The sequence below is a fragment of the Coenobita brevimanus genome, chromosome 93 (genome assembly GCF_032717465.1).
Source record: "Coenobita brevimanus isolate Jiangsu-jjx chromosome 93, ASM3271746v2, whole genome shotgun sequence".
Taxonomy (NCBI): domain Eukaryota; kingdom Metazoa; phylum Arthropoda; class Malacostraca; order Decapoda; family Coenobitidae; genus Coenobita; species Coenobita brevimanus.
The window spans coordinates 40,030,221-40,054,594 of NC_137046.1; the positions used below are offsets into that span (position 1 = coordinate 40,030,221).

Sequence of the window (24,374 nt, forward strand, 5' to 3'; positions counted from 1 at the left end):
GTGGGGAATGTGAAGATGGATAAAGTAGTTGGTGAGTGGGGTGTGCCAGCAAAAGTGGAAGAGAATGGCAGTGCTCTAGTGGACATTTGTGCCAAGAGGGAGTTGGTGATAGCCAATACCCTCTTCAGACATAAAACGATCCACAAGTATACGTGGCGAGTGATGAGAATGGTAGGTGGTGAACTGAATGAACGGAAGGCAATGAATCATTATGTGTGTGTGGATGACAGAATGAGAAGATGTGTACTGTAATGGATGCAAGAGCACACAGAAGTTGGGGGAGTGGATTTACTGACCACCACTTGGTGGTGGTGAAAGTCATGGTTGAAATGAAGTGGAAGAATAGAAGAAGGGAAGGACAGGAGGAAATAGTTCTTACAAGGAGGGTGGGAAGGTTACAGGAGGATGGAAAAAAAAGGCAGAATATAACAGAGAAGTGGAGTGATGAGGTAAATATGATTTCGAGCAGATAGGGGACGTGAAAGGTGTGTACAAGATATTCACAGAAGAGATCTGTGCGGCATGTGATGTGGTGTGTGTACTGTACAGTGTGTGTGTGTATAATATATATATATATATATATATATATATATATATATATATATATATATACTGTATATATATATACAGTATATAAGAATAAAATTAGAATGATATACCACAGCTGTAGGTAAATTTAAATTTGTAACTTGTAATACCCTTAATCAGCACGATACCACATGCACGTATTGTCCTACCTGTGACAAAGATACCGGAACTGTCCCAGTTTCCACCTGAAGGATCGCTCGTACACCATAGGGACACCATACTGCCCTCGACTGCTAAGAATGTACAGATTAAGAGTCTGATTATGAAATTCATATTCACCACTTAAGAAATATCCCTATTACAAAAATTCTTACTTAATGGCATACATCTACAATGACAAATTTTTGGCACACCCCAACTTCTAAAAAAAATAACAACGGATAAATCTGACATTTATGTGGAAAAATCACCAATATGCCTAATTTACTGGTTTCTTTTATTTACTTAAAAGTGAAAAAGAAAATCTCAATAAATCTATACTTCTACAGTTTTCAAAATGTACTGCACCCCATGATTTAATCAGGTTATAATCAAATCAGTGCAGTTCCCTACATAGACTTAAAACTATGCTGCACACTGTACAATGCCACCATGGTCATATCCAATATCAGATACTAGGGTTATAGAAGAATAACTCTTACATTTGCTCAGCACCCGGTCGAGGGTCCTGGAAGGTTGTCTTCTTGGTATTGTGGTCAACAAAGTATGGACGGCCATCCTCTGTCAGACGCATCTCCCAGCCAGCAGGCAGGGCCTCCTCATCTAGTATCATCCTAAAAGTAAAATACAACACAGCTCTGAAAGAAGCATATTTATCATCATCTAAGAAGCATATTCACACACTATTAATACTTTACAATAAGTTATCATCATCCAAACCTATTTCCCACTAATAAATGGAGTGAGTTAACTATTAAAAAATATAACCATCCATCCATCCATCATCTACTCTTGTGTTGCCCCATGAGGAGTGTAGGAGCCTGGGGCTGGGCAAGTTCGTAACGAGTATGAGAACTATTAACAGTGCTAAAGTATAAGAAGTATCAATGAAGTGCCCAGAGAACTGGGCCTTCAATCAATTCATGAATTATTCAAGATTTGGTAAATCTCATTCCTACTCCACAGGAATACATGTTCCACTAACCAAATGTGCCTCACATGTCTACTTCACCCTCACATAATCTCTATTAGATAACAATCCTATTATATGTGTCGATCCTAATGACTGCTTGAAAAGTATGATTCTAAATGTGTATAAAGAGTGGCATGATGCCTTGGAAGGTAGAAAAAAAAGTGACATAAAGTTTTTGGACCAGATAATGAAGGTAATGGAGACAATCCTGGATGGAACAATAGGGGAAAGAGCAAATACTGATGAGATGAAGCTTGAGGTATGCCTGGCAAAGAGACGACTGATGCAATCGTCATTGTCTGACATCTTCAGAAGTTTACAGGAAGGAAGTGAGAGTTGTACTGTATTTTGGTATTGTTAATTTGAGATTCCTGAAGAACGCATTGTAGCCGACTGCTGAACGAGGAGTTTGACTGGAACAGGGATGGTCTGGTGTTAGAAAATCCAGTGTTTGGCCCCTGGCCTTTATTTAACAGTGTTACTGTAAGCAGGACAATAGGCATGATGCAGTTGGGAAGGTTGCAGGTGTGTCTGGGCTGGCTGCTGAAATGGACTAAAAAAAATATAGGAGTGGGGTTGGTTACTGGTTTGATAAATAAGATTATATAAGTGTGTGTTGTCTCAGATTACTGGCTGAAGAACATGAATGTACATGCGTATAAGGGGAAGGGTGATGTCCTGGAAAGAGGGAATTATAGAGGCATAAAACTTTTAGACCAGATAATGAAGGTAATCGAGAGTTCTATAAGGTCGGATTAGAGAAAGAGTGAATACTGATGAGATGCAGTTTGGCTTTACGCCAGGCCAAGGAACCACTGATGCCACATTCATTGTTTGACAGCTACAGGAAAAATATAGTCATGCATCGCTTAACGTCCTTCCACACAACGTCCGGGGACCCATAAGAATATAACAAGCGGGAAAAAAAAATGAAGAACAGGACACAGCGAGTGTATGCGAGCACAAAGCAGTGTTGTTGTGTGATGGCCAGCCAGCATCCCAACGCAAAGTGATTACGTTGCTGGCCATACAATACGCAGCACAGTAATCCCTCCAAGATCCAACATAACAGAGGCAAAGGCATGTCTGGGACTTGGTTTTGTCGGGGACTTGGGAAAAATGCCCCTGGACAGGTACTTATAGACCCCAAACCAACCTAACTTTGAATGTCACTTAAATAACTCCCTACTGGACATTCACAGCATCTATTTAAGAACCTATGCACACATATAAGAGACAGAAACCATGAAATAAATGAAAAGGAACTAGAGAATGAGAAATCAGAAGTGAGTATGAAAAAGATTTAGCAGTGTACGGGGTACTTTCGACACGTCCATGGCCGTCACGAAGATTAACCCACCTCCTCACAGGCTCTGGTGGGGGTGAAGGTGCACTTGAAGCATGTACAGTAATCCAGTGTTGTGCTGCACTTAATCCTTTGCACTGTGAACTATCACTGTTTAACACATCACATTCTGTTCTTAGTTGCACCACACCAGTTGCACTCTGCACTTAATTCTTTGCACTCTGAATTCTAATTTCTTAACACTGCACAACACTGTAAATTCCCATGTGGTCTTGTGGCGAGGTATTGCAGTTTATTCACAATTTGTTCACAAAAACGAGTACTTGGGCAGCCATGGTGATGAGTGTGCAGTCACAACAGTAGGTATGCAGGAACTGGGGAGGATGAAGGGGTGCTCTAGCAGACGTCAGAGGACCTACGCGCCAAAACACAGCAAATTTAGAGTAGGGATGAACACATATTAGTTTTATCTTTTTTTTCATTAATACGTTTTTTGGCCATTTTTGGTGTTCGAGGACTCAAGCCCAAAATGTCCAGGACTTGAGCGGTCTGGGTCTGGGACTTGGGCATCTGGGTCATAAAGGGATTACTGTACTACCTTTACAGATACACTGTAATACTGTTCATACGTCATATTTCCTTTATCCCTACTTACATAAAACCAGTAAAAAAATATACCAAAAAGCAGTAAAAAAAACTGCTAACAAGCAATAAAGGGTTTATCATATAACAGTGACATCAACACCAGCCGCTGGTAGCTGTGTACTGTTGCTTGTTTACTGTCGCTTTATCCTTGCATTAGGTTTACATAACAATCTACGTTACTGAAGAGTTCATCATGGTTCCCAAACGTAGCAGTATGAGTCCAAGCGATTTTTAAGCCTTCCTCTTCCTTCTATCTGTGGATGACTCTACAGTGAGTGACATGCCAAATAGTTTCCTCTACACCAGGAAACCATTTACTATGCTAAGTGGTAATCATATAACCAAACTAAGGTGCCTGGTGGTTTAGTGGGTAATTAAGGTACTCCTGCCAAATTGAGCTTGTGTGGGTTTATGTGGCTAGGGTTTACTGCTCACGTAATGACACTCAGGGATAAGTGACACTGGTCACTCTCATCTTGAATGTCAGGATCAACTTGCCTAGCCCTGGGCTCCTACACTCCTCATGGGGCAACACAGAATTAGATGATGATGATGATTATTGTCTTAATTTGGGCTCTTTATACTGTACTGTACCTGAAAAGTAATACTGTATACAGTTCAGTATATACGATATACTGTACTTGTATATATAATACAGGATACAGCGTACAGTGCATAAGTTACAGTGGTCGCTTAACGTCCAGATCACTTAACGTCCTATTTTGCTGAACGTATCATGGACGCTAAGCAAAGCACGACTGTTTATAGGAAAGAAAAGTGACCTGTACTTTGTTTTTGTTGATTTGGAGAGGGTCTTTGACTCCCAAGGTGAAGTGGTGAAGTGGGCAATGAGAAAGCTTGGGACCAAGAAGAGGCTGGTTAGAGTGCACAGCCATGCTCCACTTGGCATCCATGATATGTTCTGAAAAACAGGAGGTTAAGGGACCACCTTAACTTATGCACAGTATACTCAGAGGTGAGCGAGTGGTACTTTTAAAAAGTAACGGCAGTGGTGATAAAGATAATGTACTGGTCGAAAATGGTACTGGCGGTAGTGATAGCGTTACACATTTTGAAAGGTACCGGAGGTAGTGACATTGGTACTTCCTAAGGGTACATTTTCTTTTTTTACTAACTATTTGACTCTTCCCTTCACCACACCTACTTAGGTGTGTGTGTGTGTGTGTGTGTGTGTGTGTGTGTGTATTTGTTCCCATTATATCTCATGAATGGGTTGAGCTATCAACATGAAACCATCAGGGTAACAAGACATGGCCAAAATCTTGGACAACTTCGAAAATGGGAAATCGGGGTCAAGGCCAAGGTCACCAAAATGGCTGCCAAAGGTCAACTAGTTTTTAACACCTGCCTTTAGCACCATTATGTATTATGAATGGCTTGAGCTATCAACATGAAACCTATAGGGTCTCAAGATATACCCAGTAACTTTTTTTTTTTTTTTTGGGTGGGGTGGGGGTGGGGGTGGGGGGTGGTGGGGCACTGCAGGGCATGGACCTGCAGTGGTGACTGCTTGTCTGTCATTGTTAGGTCTGCTTGACCATGGTAAATGTGTGGTTTATAGGTAGGTCTGCTTCACCAGACAGAGTAGTGTAAAACACCAGTAATAAGTGTTGTACGATGTACTGTAGTGGCCATTTACAATGGCTTTCAAAGTTAGAGTATGTACAAAGAAGGGCCACAGGAGAAGTCCATTATCCAGACATGCCTCTAGCTATATTACATTGGATAACTGAGGGATACACTGCATTATAATTATTATTATTATTAATATTATTATTGTTCTTGTTATTATTATAACTATTACTGGTTGCAGCAGTAGTGGTGATGGTGGTGCCTAGCCTTAGTGATGAGTCATCCGAAACAGTGGTCTGAACATGTTTCAACTAGTCTGGGCATATGATGATGTTCAGCAATTCACTGATCATGGGTGGCATCCAGCAGAGTTCACTGTTGCTGTCAGACACTTTTTCTAAAATCTGAAAATTTCCACAAAAAGGTACCGATTATTGCTACTGCCAAGGAAATGGATAAGAAAGTACTGGTGGTACCAGTAATGTTACTAACCAAATAAAGGACTGCCAGCATTGATGGGAGTGCTTAAAAAGGCACTGCCAGTAGTACTGCCGGTACTGCCCACCTCTGTGTATATTGTAGTTACATTTTACTACCGGTACTATATATATATATATATATATATATATATATATGTATATGTATATATATATATATATATATATATATATATATATATATATATATATATGTATATATATATATATATATACAAGTATATATATATATATATATATATATATATATATATATATCATCATCATCATCATCATCATCATCATCAGCCATTTGAGTATCCACTGCAGGACAGGCCTATCCCAACCGAAGTCGCGACGATACAGCCATTGTATCTCTACCAAGTGGCTTAGGCTGTCTGGTAGAGATTGTATGTAGGGTGATAAGTGCTTGTAAGTGTAATTGTAGTGTTGGAGTGGCTTTGGATGTGTGTGTAATCTGTGAACCAAGTGTAATCGGCCCGCGCAAGCCGACTGGGTGCAAGCATACACTATAGTAAGCAACACTGGTTCAACCACAGCACCCCTTGTGTCCACCAATGCAGTAAGTGGCCGGGTGAACACTCCCAAAGTTTATTACCCTGGTGGGGTGCAAACCCTGGTTCACCTGTGTACGAAACGCACACTCTACCACTGTACCTCAGAGGCTCCATATTTATATATATATATATATATATATATATATATATATATATATATATATATCATCATCATCCAGACCTCCTTTCCCGGGTGGGGTGAGGAGTAGCAGTGTCCAGACAGCCCAAATTTGCCCAATCCAATGGGCCACACTTCCATTCACTCATCATTCGAGCCCCCGGAATCCTGGCTCTATCGGATACGCCAAAAACATTCACCACATTCTGTAGCTTCACATAAATGTATACGACTGAGTCACTCCGGATGCTGCCACGTTAACCCGCCGCATCCTGAATGATTTTTCACCACTGATCCCCCCAATCCTTGCAGATTTTCTTTTTTTTGGGGGGGGGGTTAAAACCTCCACTTTTTATGAGAAACATTGGAAAATGCCCATAAAAGTGCTCAGCTGGGCTTATAATTGCGTTATACAGGTGTCCCTTTGAATATCTGGTACCGTCTTCTGTGGGCTGTGCTCCTGAGAAAACGATTTCTATGGGAGGAGTGACTATTCCATACCACTCATAAAAGGTTAGATATTTATTTATTTGGTACAAATTTATATGTATTACAGGAGTATATTGGTTTTCAGACAATAATATAGGCGATATATGCGTTGTTTCACTCGCCAAACACATTAACATACCTCCCCTTCCTTTCCGATGTTACTGCCTCATCTCTTTTGCTTCTTTCTTCCTTTGTCCTCCACCTTGGGGTTAGGCGGAGCTAGGCAGTATCCCTGACTGACGAGGGGTATAGGAAGGTCTCCCACATATGCCCACCAAAAATCACTTGCACAACTCAAAAAATGTCCAAATGATGGACCTCGCAATTGTAAAACATATGGATACGTCGTCGGGTGTCACTGTGACAAAACATAGGAACGTATCCTCGGGTTAAAAAGGGGTGCCAAATCCCTAATCATGCACTTCTCCTCACAACATTTATCCAGGTATATCTGAGTGAATTTGAAGGGGGAAGGAGGCGAGGTAGGCCAAGGAGAAGGTGGAGAGATATGGTGGATGAGTGTGTAAGGAAGAGAGGTTTGGAAGTCGGAGAGGCTAGGGAACTGACAAGAGATCGAGCTGGCTGAAAATATATATATATATATATATATATATTTTTTGTACAATACAGTACACTACAGTATAAAAAGCCCAAATTAAGACAACAATGCATAGCCTGTTCTTCAGATTTTTGTTTTTATTTCTATTATATTCTTATGGGTCCCCGGATGTTAACGGACGGACGTTGTGTGGTTGGGCGTTAAGCAGCGCATGACTGTATGTGGGTACTCGCATCCAGGTGAAAGTGAATGGAGATTTGAATGATGAGTCTTCCATGAATGTTGGTGTGCATCAGGGGTGAGTCCTGATCCCCTTATTGCTCATTATGGTGCCTGAAGCCCTCTCATGTGACTTCAGAAATGGACTCCTGAGGCAGATATTGTATGTCGATGATTTGGTATTGAGTGCAGAGAACAAAAGGGAGGTGGAGGAATGGTCTATGAAGTGGAGAGATGGTATGGGGCACAAGAACTTAGGAGTAAATGCAGATAAAACAGAAGTGATTGTCTAGGGCTGGAGACAGTACTGTCAGAGAAGAGTGAGAGTGGCCAGGTGCAGTTTGCCATAAGGGTGTGGGGCTAATTGATTCTTGTGAAGTGTTTGTGTTAAGTGGGTGCATAAGAGGTGTAGCGGTATTAAAGGTGGACTGCGAGATAATGCCAATTTCACGTGTGCGGTGAGTTGGGAAGAGCACGTGGAGATTGCCAGGCATGAAAGGACTGATCTTGCTGGTGAGTGTCTAGAGTGTGAGGAGGAGTTTTGTTACTTGGAAAACATGTAATGTGCTGGAGGTGGGGTGGGAGCTAGCTCTGTGACTAGAGCAAGGAGTGGCTGGAAATTCATGGAGCTGTTGCCTCTCCTGACATTACAAGGACTCTCCCTCCGTGTGAAGGGATATTCGTATGCAGCAAGAGTTAGGAGGGCATTGTGGTATGGTAGTGAAACCTGGGCAGTAAAGGAAGAGCATATTCATTGGCTCATATGTAAAGAAATGACACTGATTAGATGGATGTGTACAGTAGCGTGACCTTGAATGCGAGGCCTGGAGGGGGGAGGGGGAGGCTAGGATTTTTTTTGTCATCCAAGGAAGAAGAAACCAAAGGCTGAACCCACAAAACAATTCCTTCCAAGAAAATAACAAAAACAATACAAAAGACAGCCAAATTCAAGATCCGTTCATTTCGAGATGCCTGGATACACAGCGTTTGAAAGACTGGAGATCACAGGAAGTACCGGCAGGAAATACTGACAGAGGGAGACAGTTCCAGAGTTGACCTGTTGCATAAATGAAGGACTGGGAGTAATGGTTAACTCTTGCATTAGAGAGTTGGACAGAAAAGGGATGAGAATTTGATGTTAGACGGGTGCTACGTGCCCGTTGTAGAGGTGGAGAGATGTAAGCAGACAGTTCAGAGGTGCAGTGACCATTAAAGTAGTGATAGAAAAGAGATAAAGAGGCAACAGTGCGACAAAGAGACAGAGGTTGAAGGGAGCCAGTAAGAGGAGGAGAGCTGATGAGATGAAAAGCCTTTGACTTCACCCTGTTAAGAAGAGCTGTATGTGGGGAGCCTTCCCACATATGAAAGTTGTACTCTAAACAGAGGCAAATAAAACCTATGTATAAAGCCAACAACTGTGCAGGGGTAAAGAAGGCATGGAGTAGGCTTAGCACACCTAATCTCTTAGAAGCAGATTTTACAAGAGATGCAACATAATCTTTCCATGATAAATCCTGAGTGAATGAAACCCCAAGCATATTCATGGATCATGCAGGATTGAGCTGGATATTATTAAACATTAGTGGGTACTCCTGTGGAAGATTCTGATGGGATGATAGGGAGTATTTGATGCATTAAAGACAACAAGATTAATTTTACCCCAAGTCAGAGATTAGGTGTGCCAGAGCCTCATCCTTTGCTTATTGAAGTAACTGCTGAGATGGACATTGCAGAAACCGAATGGAAAGGTCAAGGGTGGAATCAACAGCGTACGAGTGGACAGAGTTAGATGTACAGCTTAGAAGATCATTGATGAATAAAAGAAAAAGGGTTGGTGATAGGACAGAGCCCTGAGGAACACAAATGTTGACAGATCTAGGAGAAGAACGATGGCCGTCTACAACAGCAGCTATAGAACAACCAAAAAGGAAGCTATAGATAAAGGCACAGGTAGAAGGATAGAAACCATAAGAGGGCAGTTTGGAAAATAAAGAATTATGCCAGACTCGATCGAAAGCCTTTGAGATGTCAAATGCAATGGCAAAGCTTTCACCAAAGTCCCGAAACGAGAATGACCACGAATCTGAAAGGTAGGTGAGAAGATCACCTGTGGAGCATCCCTGATGGAACCCATACTGATGATCAGAAAGAAGATTGTGATAGGAAAGATGATTTAAAATTTTTCTGTTAAGAATTGACTCGAAAACATTTCAGCACAGGATGTTAAAGTAATTGGACGATAGTTAGAGGGTTGGGAATGGTCACCCTTCTTTGGGACTGGCTGAATAAAAGCAAACTTCCAGCAAGAAGGAAAGGTACAAGATGAAAGACAAAGGCGAAAGAGTTTACCTAGGCAGGGTGTAAGCACAGAAGCACAGTTCTTGAGGATAACTGGAGGGACTCCATCAGGCCTATATGCCTTGTTAATATTAAAGCCAGTGATGGCAGAAAATACATCAGCTGAAGAAATTTTAATGTCAACCATGAGGAAGTCAGAGGAGGAAGTGATGGAGGAACAGCAACAGAATCATCTAAGGTGGAATTGGAGGAAAAAGTCTCAGTGAAGATATCTGCTTTATCAGTAGAAGAAGTAGCTACAGAGTCATCATAGTAGCAATGAGGAGGGAAGGATGATGAGGTAAAGTTGTTAGAAAGGTTTTTGGCAGGGTGCCAGAAGGAGCAGGAAGAATTCGAATTGGAGAGTTGAGAGCAATTATTACGGATGAAATTATTTTTAGCAGAGCGAAAAACAGACTTACCATGATCCCAGGCAGAGTCATAAAAAAGATGTGATTCAGGGGTGGGTTGGCTCCAATACCTTTCATAGGCCCTCTCATTGTTGCAGAGAGCATTAGAACAAGCATGATTAAACCAAGGCTTTCTTGCACTAGTCAAAGGATATCAGAAAGGAATGTATGCATCTGTGCCCGACAGAATAACCTCCGTAATGTGCAAGGCACACTCAGATGGCTCCCGGCCATGGAAGCAATAATCATTCCAGGGAAAATCGAAGAAGTACTGCCTGAGGGCTCCAAAGTGCCACAGACAACATTTCTTTGGAGGGTCCACAGGCCGTATCGGAGCAATAGGACAGATTAAGAAAATAAGGTTGTGATCGGAGAAGCCGAACAGAGAGAAAAGATTAACAATGTAAGCAGAATGATTAGTTGTAAGGAAGGGGTAAGGTATGTTGGAGCTCTCTCCAAGGCGGTCAGGAATACGGGTAGTGCTGTACAAGCTGCTCTAGGTCATTATGGATAGAAAAGATGTAGGCTTGTTCACCAGGTGGATCAGTGAAAGGACAGGAGAGCCAAAGGTGGTGGTGAACATTGAAATCTCCTAGAATGGAGATTTCAGAGAAAGGAGAAATGGATAGTGTGTGTTCCATCGTAAGTAAGACAGTCGAAGAATTTTTGACAGTCTGAAGAATCATGAGATAAGTAAAAGTGCAGATATAATTAGTCAGAGAATGACAGGACAGCTGAAGCTAGAGAGTAGAGAATTCAGAGGAATCAAGTTCAGGAACACGAGTGCAAGATAAGTCATCGCGTACATATACACAACAGCCACCTTTGGCTTTGAAATGGGTATAAAGTAGGAGGATACAGAAAAGGGTTTGCTGTCAGTTGCCTCAGACAGCTGAGTCTCAGTTAAAAAGACAAGGTGAGGTTTAGAGGAGGAGAGATGGTGTTCATCAAAGAAAAAGTTAGAGGAAAGGCCGCAAATGTTGCAGAAATGAAGAAGAAGTTAGTCAGACAGTGGTTCCATGCACAATGAGTCATCATCGGGAGAGGGGCAGATGGTGGGGGCATTTATGGTCCCCTCCCCTCACCCTGGGAACTCCAAGGCATGGTTGTAGTGCACTATTTTTTTTTTTTTTTGAAAAGGTAGTGCAGAGTGTACTGTGCATGTAGACTGATGCTGACAGTTAGAGAAATTTGTATTGGGGAGCAAGCTGACCTATGCTCTGTGTTACTAAGACACTGAAAAAGTTCAGCAAAGGGGGATGGCCAGGAACTAGTCTTGAGGGCTGATGAAACAGGAGCTCCAGCTCTCCCTGTCATCAGCTTTCCATCCACCTTGGGAGTACTGCCCTGCTTGACTGGTGCCACAGTCTACTCCTACAACAGAAGAGTTGAAAGGAAGGACAGGACTGAAATGTAATGGCGTTGTGATGAGGAAGGGTAGACTGAGATAGTTTGGGCATGCTGAGATAATGTAGGATGACAACTGGGTGAAGGAGGTGAGAAATGTGAACATCCAGGATGGCACTGCATGAACTGGACTGGAAAAGACCTAGGACGAAGTCATAGGGTGTGGCCTCGATGACAGGTGACTGAACAGCGAGGCTGCTGGAGGTCAAGCAGCGTGGAGCCCTGTCACTAGGTGACCAAGCCTGACACACACAAGGATGTTGGAGCCTTTATAAATTAAACAAAATGATACAATATAAGACCTACCGTGACACACGTAAGCACTGTACTATACTCCCATACCATTGTACTGTACTCTTATTATACATCCATACAAGGAGGGTAGAAAGGTTGCAAGAGGATGGAAAAAAGGTAAAATATAAGAAAATGGTGAAAGAGCAATTGGGGAAATATGATTTGGAGTAGATGGGGGGTGTGGATGAGATGTGCAAGATATTCACAGAAGAAATCTGTGCAGCATGTGAGGTGGTGTGTGGGGTGAAATGAAGACAAAAGGGGATGCAAGGAACAGTATGGTGGAATGAAGAGGTGAGACAGACTGTTGCACAAAAGAAGAAAGCAAATAGTGAGTGAATGAGAAACAGGAGCGTGGAGGAGGCTGTGAGACAAGAGAGAGAATTATATGTAGAGAGGTAGAGAAAGGTGAAAAGATTAAGAGAGAGTAAGAAGAGAGTGAATAAGGAACTTTGAAGGAATTTGTACGTAAAGTGGAGGAAGTAAAATGTTCTGGATAAAGACGGTTAGGCAGGGTGCTAAAGTAGTTAGTTGGAGAGTGAAAGACAGAAATTGTATATTGCAAGTGGAGAAGGGAGAAATATGAGCAAATAGAAAGAACACTTTAGGGAATTGCTGAACATGGACAATGGAAGTAATGTGAGTGTTAGTGGCTGGGGAATGGCTAGGAGGAGGAAGAAGGTGAGGAGAGAGGAAGGAAGCAGTAGCATGGAAGTAGTGGAATCAATGAAGAAAGTCAAAATGGGGAAAGCCCCAGGAATTTATGGAGTGTGTGATGAAATGCTGAAGCACGGGGGAGAGATTGTAACAGAATGGATATGGAAGATGTGCAGACTGACCTGGGAGAAAGGCAGAGTCCAGAAGGACTGGAAGTCAGGTATAATCATTCCCCTGTACAGAGGAAAAGGGAAAAACCAATGTGTGGCAATCGTAGGGGCAGCTGTCTTCTTAGGGTAATAGGAAAAATACCGTATATGGTTGGATACTTATTGCAAGATATTGGGAAACAACAGAGGAATTAGTTGGAGAAGAACAGGAGGTGTTAGGAAAGGAAGAGGTTGTGTAGATCAGATATTCATTCTTAGGTCTTCAGTGAAAAAGCTTCTAGGGAAGGGAATGAAGTTGCAGGTGACCTTCATGGATTTGGAGAAAGCATATGACAGGGTGGATTGACAAGGAATGTGGAAAGTATTAAGAGTATATGGAGCAAATGGGAAGTTGCTGAATGTTATGAAGAGTATGTATGATGGTGGTAAGGCTGCAGTGTGTGTGGAGAGCGAACTGAGTGAATTTTCTATCTGGGGGTTGGCTTGAAACAGGGATGTGACATGTCTCCATAGTTGTTCAATCTGTATATGGATGGGGTTATAAAAGAGATACAAGGTGGGGCAGAGGATGTTAAAGCAGCCCTAATAAGAGATGGCAGTGTTTGGAAACTCCCTGTACTATTGTTTGCATATAATAGTGTGTTGTTAAGTGAAGATGAAGGGGAGCTGCAAGGCTTGGTGAGTAAGTCTGGAAGTGTGCACGAAATGGAATCTAAAGGTGAATGTAAAGTAAAGCTATGGTCTTTAAGAGAAATGAAGTCACTGAATGTACAGTGAGGTTGGATGAGGAGGAAATGGAAAATGTGAGTGCATTTAAGTACTGTACTGGGTAATGTGAAGACTAAGAATGGAAGTATAGAGGGTGAAACGCTTGAAAGGGTACAACAAAGCAGAAAAGTTGCCATTTCTTTTACAGCAGTGATAAGGAACAGAAAAGTGAACATAAAAGTAAAAAAGTTGCTGGATGACAGTAGTGTGCCCTCACACAATGCCTAAGTTTATGGGCGGCAGAAACTCTCGCATTCTACGATTTCGCATTGTGTGAACTAAAGAACTTATGGGAAAAATGGTATATGATGGACAGCCCACCCAGGGCTTGGTCTTCGGGTCCCCTTCCAGCCTACTCTACTCTGCTAATACTTTGTCTAATAGTACTTCTAGTTGGACCAACAAATAAAACAACAAACAGAACACCAAGTATCATTATTTAAGTGATTTCTTGGCTTGCTAAGAAGGCAGGGGAGTGGGTATCTGAGGTTCGGGGCATCTACTCTTGTCCCGCAGGGTGGGGTGCCCCGTTGTCACTCTCATTGTCACTGCTGAGGTCTCCTGGAGGTGCCATAAAGCCTTCAAAGTCGACAGCTGAGACCATGATGAATAGGAGGGTACTGCTATGATGCTAAAACAGACCACAGGATGCGAGGTACAACATGTGTTCTCACAGCAATATGGAGAAGTGTCAGTAGTGGCATGCAGATAGCTTGCCAGCTGACTGCCATTTTGAATCTGGCTCACTGCCAGCCATCTATCTGCACGTGACTGATTCGCATCGTCCAGCCCGACATTCTTAGCAATGGAGGGGAGTCCATTTTTGCCTTGGAATCATACAGCCAATTCACATGTTGGGAAGTTCGATTCGCATATTTCGCATTCGATAAAAATAAGCATTTTCTGGGTTGACCTCACATTGTAGGTGATTCGCATCGTGTGAGCTCGCATTGTGTGGGGGTGCACTTTATTATAATACCAACTCTAACATACAGAAATGAAGCTTGGACCTTGTTGGATGGACACTAGTCAAGAGTGAGCGCAGTGGAAATGAGTTATTTGAGAGGAGCATGTGGAATCACATGAAAACACAGACTGACAAATGAGGAAGTGAAGGAGCATTGTAGCATAGATGTGGATGTGACAGAATGCATTAGGAGTGATACACTGAGGTGGTTTGGCCATGTGAAGAAGATGGAGAGCAAAAGACAGATGAGGAGAGCATATGTGAGTGAGGTGGCTGGGGGGGGAGGGAGGGGGAGGCCAAGGATGAGATGGAAGGATGGAGTGGAGAGGTATATGACAGAGTGGAGTGTGAGCTGTGAGCAGGGCAGTGAAATGGCAGGGGACAGAGCAACAAGAAGGCGAATTGTTTGTGGTCAACCCTTACGGGATTAAGGCATCTGGCAATAGATAGATTAATTTTCATTTTGTATTAAATCAAAAGCTAATTTACACTGTGCCTGTATAAACTTTTCATATTTTAAACTGCTACTTTGTACTGTGCAAACAAAACATGTGACAGCTGCTGGTTTCCATACATTTATCATTACAAACTTTACAGTGAATGAAAACCATATCCCATGAGGCATGAGGGATATAGTCCTAACTCATAAAGAATATTTGCAGTTTTAGCTAATTGCAGTATATTTGGTAACCTAAGCCCTGGAGGGTGGGGGAGTACTGTACTGTGAACAATTAATTAATTAATTCATCAGCAAACCTTGTGTCGTTCCATGAGGTGCATAGGAATCTGGGGTTAGGCAAGTTGGTTTTGACATTCAAAAAGATAGTGACCAACCTCACTCATCCCTGAGTGGCATCATGTGAGCAATAAACCCCAACCACCCCTTGAATATAAGCCTGCACAGGCTCAATCCGACTGGAGCACCTTAATTGCCCATTAAACCACCAGGTGCCACAATTTAGTTTTATGGTTACCATCCAGTGTTTCCTGCTGTAGAAAAAAGCACTTAGCTTGTCACTCAGTGTAGAGTCACCCATAAACAGAAGGAAGAGGAAAGGATGAAGGATGGAACAACAGAAGAAGAAGGAAGGAAGAGAGGAAAGGGCAGGCACCTAAGTGCAGCACTACATCGAGTGAGTGGATGGTGAGCACCCCCACCTACCACTACCAATTAGTACTAAGAATTAATGCAAATGAAAAGTGATTTGCAGGGGACTGGCAAAAAAAATAAATAAATAAATAAAAAAAGCTGCTACGCCAAGGTGTTCATAAAAAAATATTTAATTTCTCTTATTTTTCTACACACTTTCTTGCATGCACAAACCCAACCAATATATAATATTGATACTGACACAATGCCACAACAATATAGGTGGTTGAGGTTTATTGTTCACGTAATGCCACTCAGGGATGAGTGAGGCGGGTCACTCTCATCTTAAATGTCAGAACTGACTTGCTTAGCCCCGGGCTCCTACAATCCTCATGGGGCAACTTGGGATTGGATGATGAATGAAATGAATTAATTTATATTTCATAATACTCATTCCTCCAAGCAACCTCATTTCTGCTAAGTGTGTCTGCACTGGACCACTGCCTCTGCACTGGGACATCTACCATATACTTGTACTAGTAAAAATACAGTACTTACCCTTGTGTTCGAGGATCATCCCACTGGGTAGTTCTATTGCGGTGGTTGACAAAGTACACTCTCCCATTTGGTTCATGTCGCTTTTCCCAGCCCTGAAGAAAAGAAGAACAAATTTATTTATTAGTATGTTACTACAGTCAGGCTATACAAGACTCACATCTCAGGAACACCGTTACAGGGACCAAAAAACAGCTGTCAGATGTACTGATTACATAAGCTAAGTATTGTCATCATCATCCAATCCTGCGTTGCCCCATGCGAAGCGTAGGAGCCCAGGGCTAGGCAAGTTGGTCCTGATATTTAAGATGAGAGTGATCAGCCTTACACATCCTCGAGTGGCATTATGTGAGCAATAAACCCAACCACCCCTTGGATATAAACCCGAACAGGCTCAATCCAATTGGAGAGCCTTAATCACCCACTAAACCACCAGGTGCCATAATATGGTTATATGGTGGTGCTCACCATCCGCTCACTCAATGTAGTGCTGCTCTCGGGTGTCTGCCCTTTCCTCTTCTCCATCCTTCTTTCCTTCCATCCTCTTATGTCTTTCTTTCCTTCATTCTTTCCTCATCCTTCTGCCTACAGGTGACTTTACACTCCCTCTTCTGTCTTTCTTTCCTTCATTCTTTCCTCTTCCTTCTGCCTGTGGGTGACTCTACACTGAGTGACAAGCCAAATGGTTTCCTGTACACCAGGGAACCATTTACTGCGCTGGGTGGTAACCATATAACCAAATTTTGGCGCTCCAATCGGATTAAGTCAGTGAAGGTTTATATCCAAGGGATGGTTGGGGTTTTTTGCTCAGGTAATGCCACTCAGGGATGAGTGAGGCTGGTCACTCTCAGCTTAAATGTCAGGACCAACTTGCCCGGCCCAAGATTCCTACACTCCTCATGGGGCAATGTAGGACTGGATGGATGGATGGATGGATGGTTACTATGCAGGATAGTAAATGGTTTCCTGGTGTACAGGAAACCATTGGCTTGTCACTCAGTGTAGTGTCACCCACAAACAGAAGGAAGAGAGGAATGGGCTGTCACCCAAGGGCAGCACTACATTGAGTGAGTGGATGGTGAGTGCCCCCACCTACAAACAATGGCTAACAGACTAACAGGTACTGGGCCCATAAAAGATCTGACATTTTATTCTTACCTTTAACCTATAATTAACAGTAAATTTCAGGAAAAGGAGTATATACAGTATCATAATAAAGTAATAAAGACATAACACAAACCATAAAACAGTTGATTAGGTGCTTAATGGGATAGATGTGTTGTTGCCATACACTAATGCCTTTCATTTTTATTATAATCATTATCAACATCATCATCATCATCTAATCCTGTGTTGCACTGTGAGGAGCACAGAGGGCTGGGGCTTGGCAAGTTGGTCCTGGCATTTAAGATGAGAGTCACCAGCCTCACACATCTGTGAGTGGCATTACATGAGTAATAAACCCCAACCACCCTTTGGATGTAAACCTACACAGGCTCAATCTGGTTGGATCGCATTAATTACCCACTAAACCACCAGGTGCCATAATCTGGTTATATGGTTACCACCCAGCATAATAAATGGTTTCCTGGTGTACAAGAAACTATTAGGCTTGTCAGTCAGTGTATAATCACCCAAAGATAGAAGGAAGAAGGAAAAATGAAGGAATGAAAGACAGAAGAGGAAGGAAGGAAAGAGAGAAGGAAGAGATGAAACGACATTCATCCGAGGGCAGCACTACATCGAGTAAGTGGATGGTGTGCGCCCCCACCTACCACTAATCATTAAACTCACAAATACAATATGTTACTTAAAAAATGGTAAGCTTAGGCTTCTTTCTGTTAACACAGCATTAAAGGATTACTGTATTTTTTGGCATATAAGATGCATTTTCACCCCTAAAAACTACACTGGAAAGTCTCCATGTGCCTTCAGAGACTGATGTCATGAAGTCAGGATGGAGCTAGCTCAAGCTCTATTCAAAGCAGCCACATATACAGATAGTTATCCAAAAAACTGCCTATCACTGGCATATATCATCATCATCATCATCCGGACCTCCTTTCCCACCCAAGGGCTGGGTGAGGAGTAGCAACATCCAGATGGCACAATCTTGCCCAAATCAAATAGGCCACACTTCCATTCACTCATCGTTCAAGCCCCCAGAATCCTGGCTCTACCGGATATGCCAAAAACATTCACCACAATCTGCAGCTTCACAAAAATATATCCTATTGAGTCAATCCAGATGCTGCCATGCTCACAAGGGGTGCCCAAATCCCTGATCATGCACTTCTCCTCACAACATTCATCCAGCCAACTCGAACTCTTGTCAGTTCCCTAGTCTCACCGACTTCCAAACCTCTCTTCCTCAAACACTCATCCGCCATATCTCTCCACCTTCTCCTTGGCCTACTTCACCTCCTACCTCCTTCAAATTCGCTCAGGTATACCCCTTTCACCACTCTATTGTTATCCATTCTTCCCACATGACCATACCATCTCAGGACACTCTCTTCGATTCTGGTGTCCACCGACTTCCTCACTCCACATCTTCCACGAATCACATTATTTCGTATCCTATCCACCCTCTGTACTCCACATATGTTCCTCAGCAGTCCCATCTCCACTGCTCTTACTCCTGACTTTCCATTTTCATGCCACACAATAGTCTCACACCCATATGTTAAAGTTGGCACCAACACTCCCTCATATAAGCCTTGTGCACCTGCAACACTCAAGCCTCTGTTTCTTATAAAGGTCTTCATTGCGACAGCTACTTTTCTTCCTTGTGTCACTCTACTTTCAACTTCTTTTGCGCATATATATATATATATATATATATATATATATATATATATATATATATATATATATATATATATATATATATATATATATATATATACTGACCAAACGATGACGACCAAGGACCGGACAAAGGACATGGTAATTGAAACTTGGAATGTAAGGGGAGTGAATGATGAGGTGAAAGAGAGAGAGATTGTCCAGGTGCTTGAGGGTGCGAAAGTGGATGTATGTGGAATAACTGAAACAAAATGGAGAGGAGAAAGTGTGAGAGAATGGGAGTATGGATGGGGTATATGCGCAGGAGTAGGTGAGAATGAGAGGGCAAAGGAAGGAGTATGTATAGTTGTGAGTAAAAGATGGAAGAGGAGCATAAGACAGTATGGATCAGTTGGGTCAAGGATTGTGTGGGTAAAGTTGAAAGTTGGAATACAAATGTGGGCGACTGTGTGTGTGTGTATGCACCAACGCAAGATCGTGCTAGAAGAGTGAGAGAAGAGTTCTGGACAAATGTAGAAGTGTGCATGGAAAAGTTTGGAAGGAATGAGAGAGTGTTTTTGATTGGTGATATGAATGGTAAAGTTGGGAATGTGAAGGTGGATGGAATAGTTGGTGAGTGGGGTGTGCCTGCTGAGATAGATGAGAATGGGAGTGCGTTAGTGGACATTTGTGCTGGGAGGGGGTTGGTGATAGCCAATACCCTCTTCAGGCATAAAATGATCCACAGGTATACATGGCGAGTGATGAGAAGGGTGGGTGGTGAACTGAATGAAAGGAAGGCAATGATTGATTATGTGTGTGTGGATGAAAGGATGCGAAGATGTGTAAAGGATTCAAGAGTGTATAGAGGTTGGGGGAGTGGACTTTCTGACCACTACTTGCTGGTGGCCAGAATTAGAATGCAAATAAGATGGAGGAATAGAAGAAGGGAAAGACGAGAGGAAGGAGTATTTGAAAGGAGAGTGGAAAGGTTACAAGAGGATGAGAAAAAGGCAGAGTATAAGAGAGAAGTGGAGGAACGATTGGGCAAATATGAATTGGAGCAGATGGGAGACGTGGAAGGTGTGTGTAAGATATTTACAGAAGAAATATGTGCAGCATGTGATGTGGTGTGTGGAAGGAAGAGAAGACAGAGGGGGGTGCAAGGAACAGCGTGGTGGACTGAAGAGGTGAGACAGGCTGTGGCACAAAAGTAGAAAGCATACAATGAATGGATGAGAATAGGGGTGTGGAAGAAGTTGAGAAGCGGAAGAGAGAGTTATATGTAGAAAGAAAGAGGGAGATGAAAAGATTAGTAAGAGAGAGTGAGAAGAGAGTGGATGAGGAATTTGGAAGGAATTTGAGTGTAAAGTGGAGGGACTGTAAGAAAATGTTCTGGAGAGAGGTGAAAAGAGTAAGACAGGGTGGAAGTGAAGTTAGCAGGGGAGTGAAAGACAAAAATGGTAGATTACTAGTGGAGATGGGAGAAAAAGTGAGCAGATGGAGAGAACACTTTTAGGAATTGTTGAACATACAGGATGGAAGTAATGCAAGTATAAGTGGCTGGGGAATGGCTGGGAAAAGGAGGGAGGTGAGAAGACAGGAAGAAATCAGTAGGATAGAAGTTGTGGAAGCAATGAAGAAAGTTGAATTGGGGAATGCCCCAGGAATTGATGGAGTGTGTGGTGAAATGCTGAAGCATGGGGGAGAGATAGTAGTAGAATGGATGTGGAAGATGTACAGATTGGCCTGGGAGGAAGGTAGAGTCCCGAAGGAGGATTGGAAGTCAGGTATAATTATTCCCTTGTACAAAGGAAAAGGGGAAAAAGAAGTGTGTGGTAATCATAGGGGCATTTGTCTTCTTAGAATAATAGGAAAAGTGTATGGTAGGATACTTATAGACAGAGTTAGAGAAAGAACAGAGAAATTAGTTGAAGAACAGGGAGGCTTTAGGAAGGGAAGAGGTTGTGTAGATCAGATATTCATTCTTAGATCTTTAGTGGAAAAGTTTCTAGAGAAGGGAAAGAAGTTGTATGCGGCTTTCATGGATTTGGAGAAAGCATATGACAGGGTGGATAGACAAGGATTGTGGAAAGTGTTAAGAATATATGGAGTAGATGGGAAGTTGTTGAATGCTGTGAAGAGTATGTACGATGGTGTGAAGGCTGCAGTGGGTGTGGATGGTGAACTAAGTGAATTTTTCTCTTTGAAAGTTGGTTTGAAATAGGGATGTCTCATGTCTCCATGGTTGTTCAATCTGTACAAGGATGGGGTAATAAAAGAGGTACAAGGTAGGGTAGTGGATGTTGGAGTGGCCCTGGTGAGAGAGGATAGTGTTTGGAAACTCCCTGTACTGTTGTTTGCAGATGATACTGTGTTGTTGAGTGAAGACGAAGGGGAGCTGCAAGGCTTGGTGGATGAGTTTGAGAGAGTGTGTAAGAAACGGAATATAAAGGTGAATGTAGGGAAGAGTAAAGTGATGGTCTTTGAGAGAGGTGAAGTTAGTGAATGTACAGTGAGGTTGGATGGTGAGGAATTGGAAAATGTGAGTACGTTTAAGTACTTGGGTAGTGTGATGAGTAAGGATGGAGGTTTGGAGGGTGAAGTGCTTGAAAGGGTACAGCAGGGAAGAAAGGTTGCGGGTTCTTTGAAAGCAGTGATAAGAAATAGGGAAGTGAGCATGGAAGTGAAAAAGTTACTACATGACAGTATTGTGATACCAACTCTACCGTACAGAAGTGAAGCTTGGACATTGTTGGAAGGACACAAGTCCAGAGTGAGAGCAGTGGAAATGAGTTATTTAAGAGGAGCCTGTGGAGTCACGTGGAGAGACAGGCTGACGAATGAGGATATAAAGAAGCGTTGTGGTGTTGTTGTGGATGTGATAGGAAGCGTTATGAGGAACACATTGAGGTGGTTTGGCCATGTGGAGAGGATGGAGGGTGAAAGACTGACAAAAAGAGTGTATGTGAGTGAGGTGGAGGGGGGAAGAGGGAGGGGCAGGCCGAGGATGAGATGGAGGGATGGGGTGGAGAGGTATATGAGAGAGGGGTGGAGAGGTATATGAGAGAGGGGTGTGTGAGTTGGGAGCAGGGCAGTGAAATGGTGGGGGACAGGGCGACTTGGAGGTGATTTGTTTGTGGCCACCCCAAACGGGATTGAGGCGTCTGGCAATAGATAGATAGATAGATATATACTTTATATATATATATATATATATATATATATACTTTATATATATATATATATATATATATATACTTTATATATACCGTATATATATATATATATATATATATATATATATATACACACACACACACACATATATATATACACTCAATCCTTGAGTAACACGTGGTTGAGTAACACGTTTTTGTTCTAACGCGGTCAGCATAATGAGGCAAGTCATGTCAACACTCGGAAAAACTCGAGCTCATGCGGGAAGTCAGCTGGCCTGGCGACTAAATTTGAAAGTCGCGCACGATGATGTCACCCTCTAAACTCTGGGTACTTTTCCTGGGCGCATAGTTCCATTCTGTATGTGTATTGATCTCAATACCACACCCAGCCACCTAAGCCAAGCAGCCCTAGTGGGATAGGTTAGGTGATAGGTTGAAAAAATTTTGCCTGGGAAACACATTGAGCGTATTTTTGAGAAAAACCTATGGTTAGTTGTGAAACAACTAGGCGAGCATCGTTCCTGGCTGAGGGTTCCCGGTGGTGAGATGAATACGCATACAGAATGGAAATATGCTTCATGGGCACACGCAAGGCCAAATGGTTAGACAAAATTTATGGGTTTCGGAATTTCAGGGGATGAAATGGAACAAAAATGTATGGTAATCAGGAAAAAAAAAAAAAATCCATGTGTTCTCGTGAGTTAGGGTTCAGTTCCACATTCTTCGTTAGATTTCATGCTTCCCAACACATTTCAGACCAACTGGGCATATGGTTATCAGTCCTTTCTCATGCCTCACCTAGTTCTTACCCACTCATAATGGGTTTTGCAGTTTTAAGGGAGGAAATGGAATGAAAATGTTTGCTACACAAAAAGTTACTCTTTTATCCATGTGTTCTTGTAAATTAACATTCAGTTCTACATTCTTCGTTCGATTTAGTGCTTCCCAACACATTTCCAACTAACTGAGCATACGGTTATCAGTCCTTTCTCGCGCCTCGCCTAATTCTACCCCACACTCATACTGGGTTTCACAGTTTTAGGGGATGAAATGGAATGAAAATGTTTTCTAAAAAAAAAAAAAAAAAAAAAAAAAAAAAAAAAACTTTCATCCATGGGTTCTCGTAAGTTAGTGTTCAGTTCCACATTTTCGTTCAAATTCGTGCTTCCCAACACGTTTCGGACCGACTGAGCATACGGCTACAAAATCCTTTCTCGCATCTCACTGACTACCTCACAGTCATATGAGTTTTGCAGCTTTAGGGGACAAAACTGAATGAATATGTTTGCTAATCAGAAAAAAAAATTACTTCCATCCATGTTCTCTCACAAGTTAGCGTTCAGTTCCACATTCTTCGATCTTCTAACTTATAGTCTTGTATTTTTCGGATTACTTATGGGAGATAAATAATCGTTTCATGCTAAATCTGTTTCCCCGCTGTTTTTAGCTGTGTTACACTATGTCAACTCGTTTGACCCATCAGGGTTACAGCGAAAGGGCCTGTCCTAAATGTTTAACTACAATTGACCTAACCTAGCCTAACTATACCTAATAATTTAACCTAATCTAACCTAGCATCCAGTTGGGAAATTGGGAGACGAAAACCACCTTTGAGTACATCAAGACAATCATAGGTATGGCTTAAGGAATGTGATGACAAAATGTGGAAAGTTTTTCTGCAGGAAGTTGTAATTTATCACCCTTAAAATAGTCAGAAAAACACCGAAAACAAACTGGAGGAATATGAATTGAATTGATAAGGTCCTTCTACTGCTTTAAGTATAGCGTACGTTTACCGAAATGGCAAAAAAGTGTGGAGTACATGAAAGCACCATCATAACGATTTGGAAGGACCAGGAGAAGATAAAGATCGTGCAAAGGAAGTGATGCGAACCTTGTAGCACTGAAAGTTTATATTTGTCCTGAAGCTGACTGAGAAGCTTAGCCCTATAAGGCGTTATGTGGAGCGTCAGAGAAATTGTCATTTTTACTCCTCCTTACCACCTTACCCCACGTAAATTACCCCCACTTATATGCACCATCAGGT

At 42.2% G+C, this 24,374-nt stretch overlaps 1 protein-coding gene across 1 annotated transcript in view; it reads right to left on the minus strand.

Annotated features, from left to right (window-relative positions):
* The window catches only part of Su(dx) (WW domain containing E3 ubiquitin protein ligase suppressor of deltex), a 279,179-nt gene that overhangs the window by 141,977 nt on the left and 112,828 nt on the right, over window positions 1-24,374 (minus strand). The window contains exons 10-12 of the mRNA XM_080282428.1: window positions 16,362-16,453; window positions 1,230-1,361; window positions 738-821 (exon numbers count right to left, since the gene is read on the minus strand). Coding sequence (XP_080138554.1) covers window positions 738-821; window positions 1,230-1,361; window positions 16,362-16,453 — 308 coding nt within the window. The remainder of the gene's footprint in view (window positions 1-737; window positions 822-1,229; window positions 1,362-16,361; window positions 16,454-24,374) is intronic.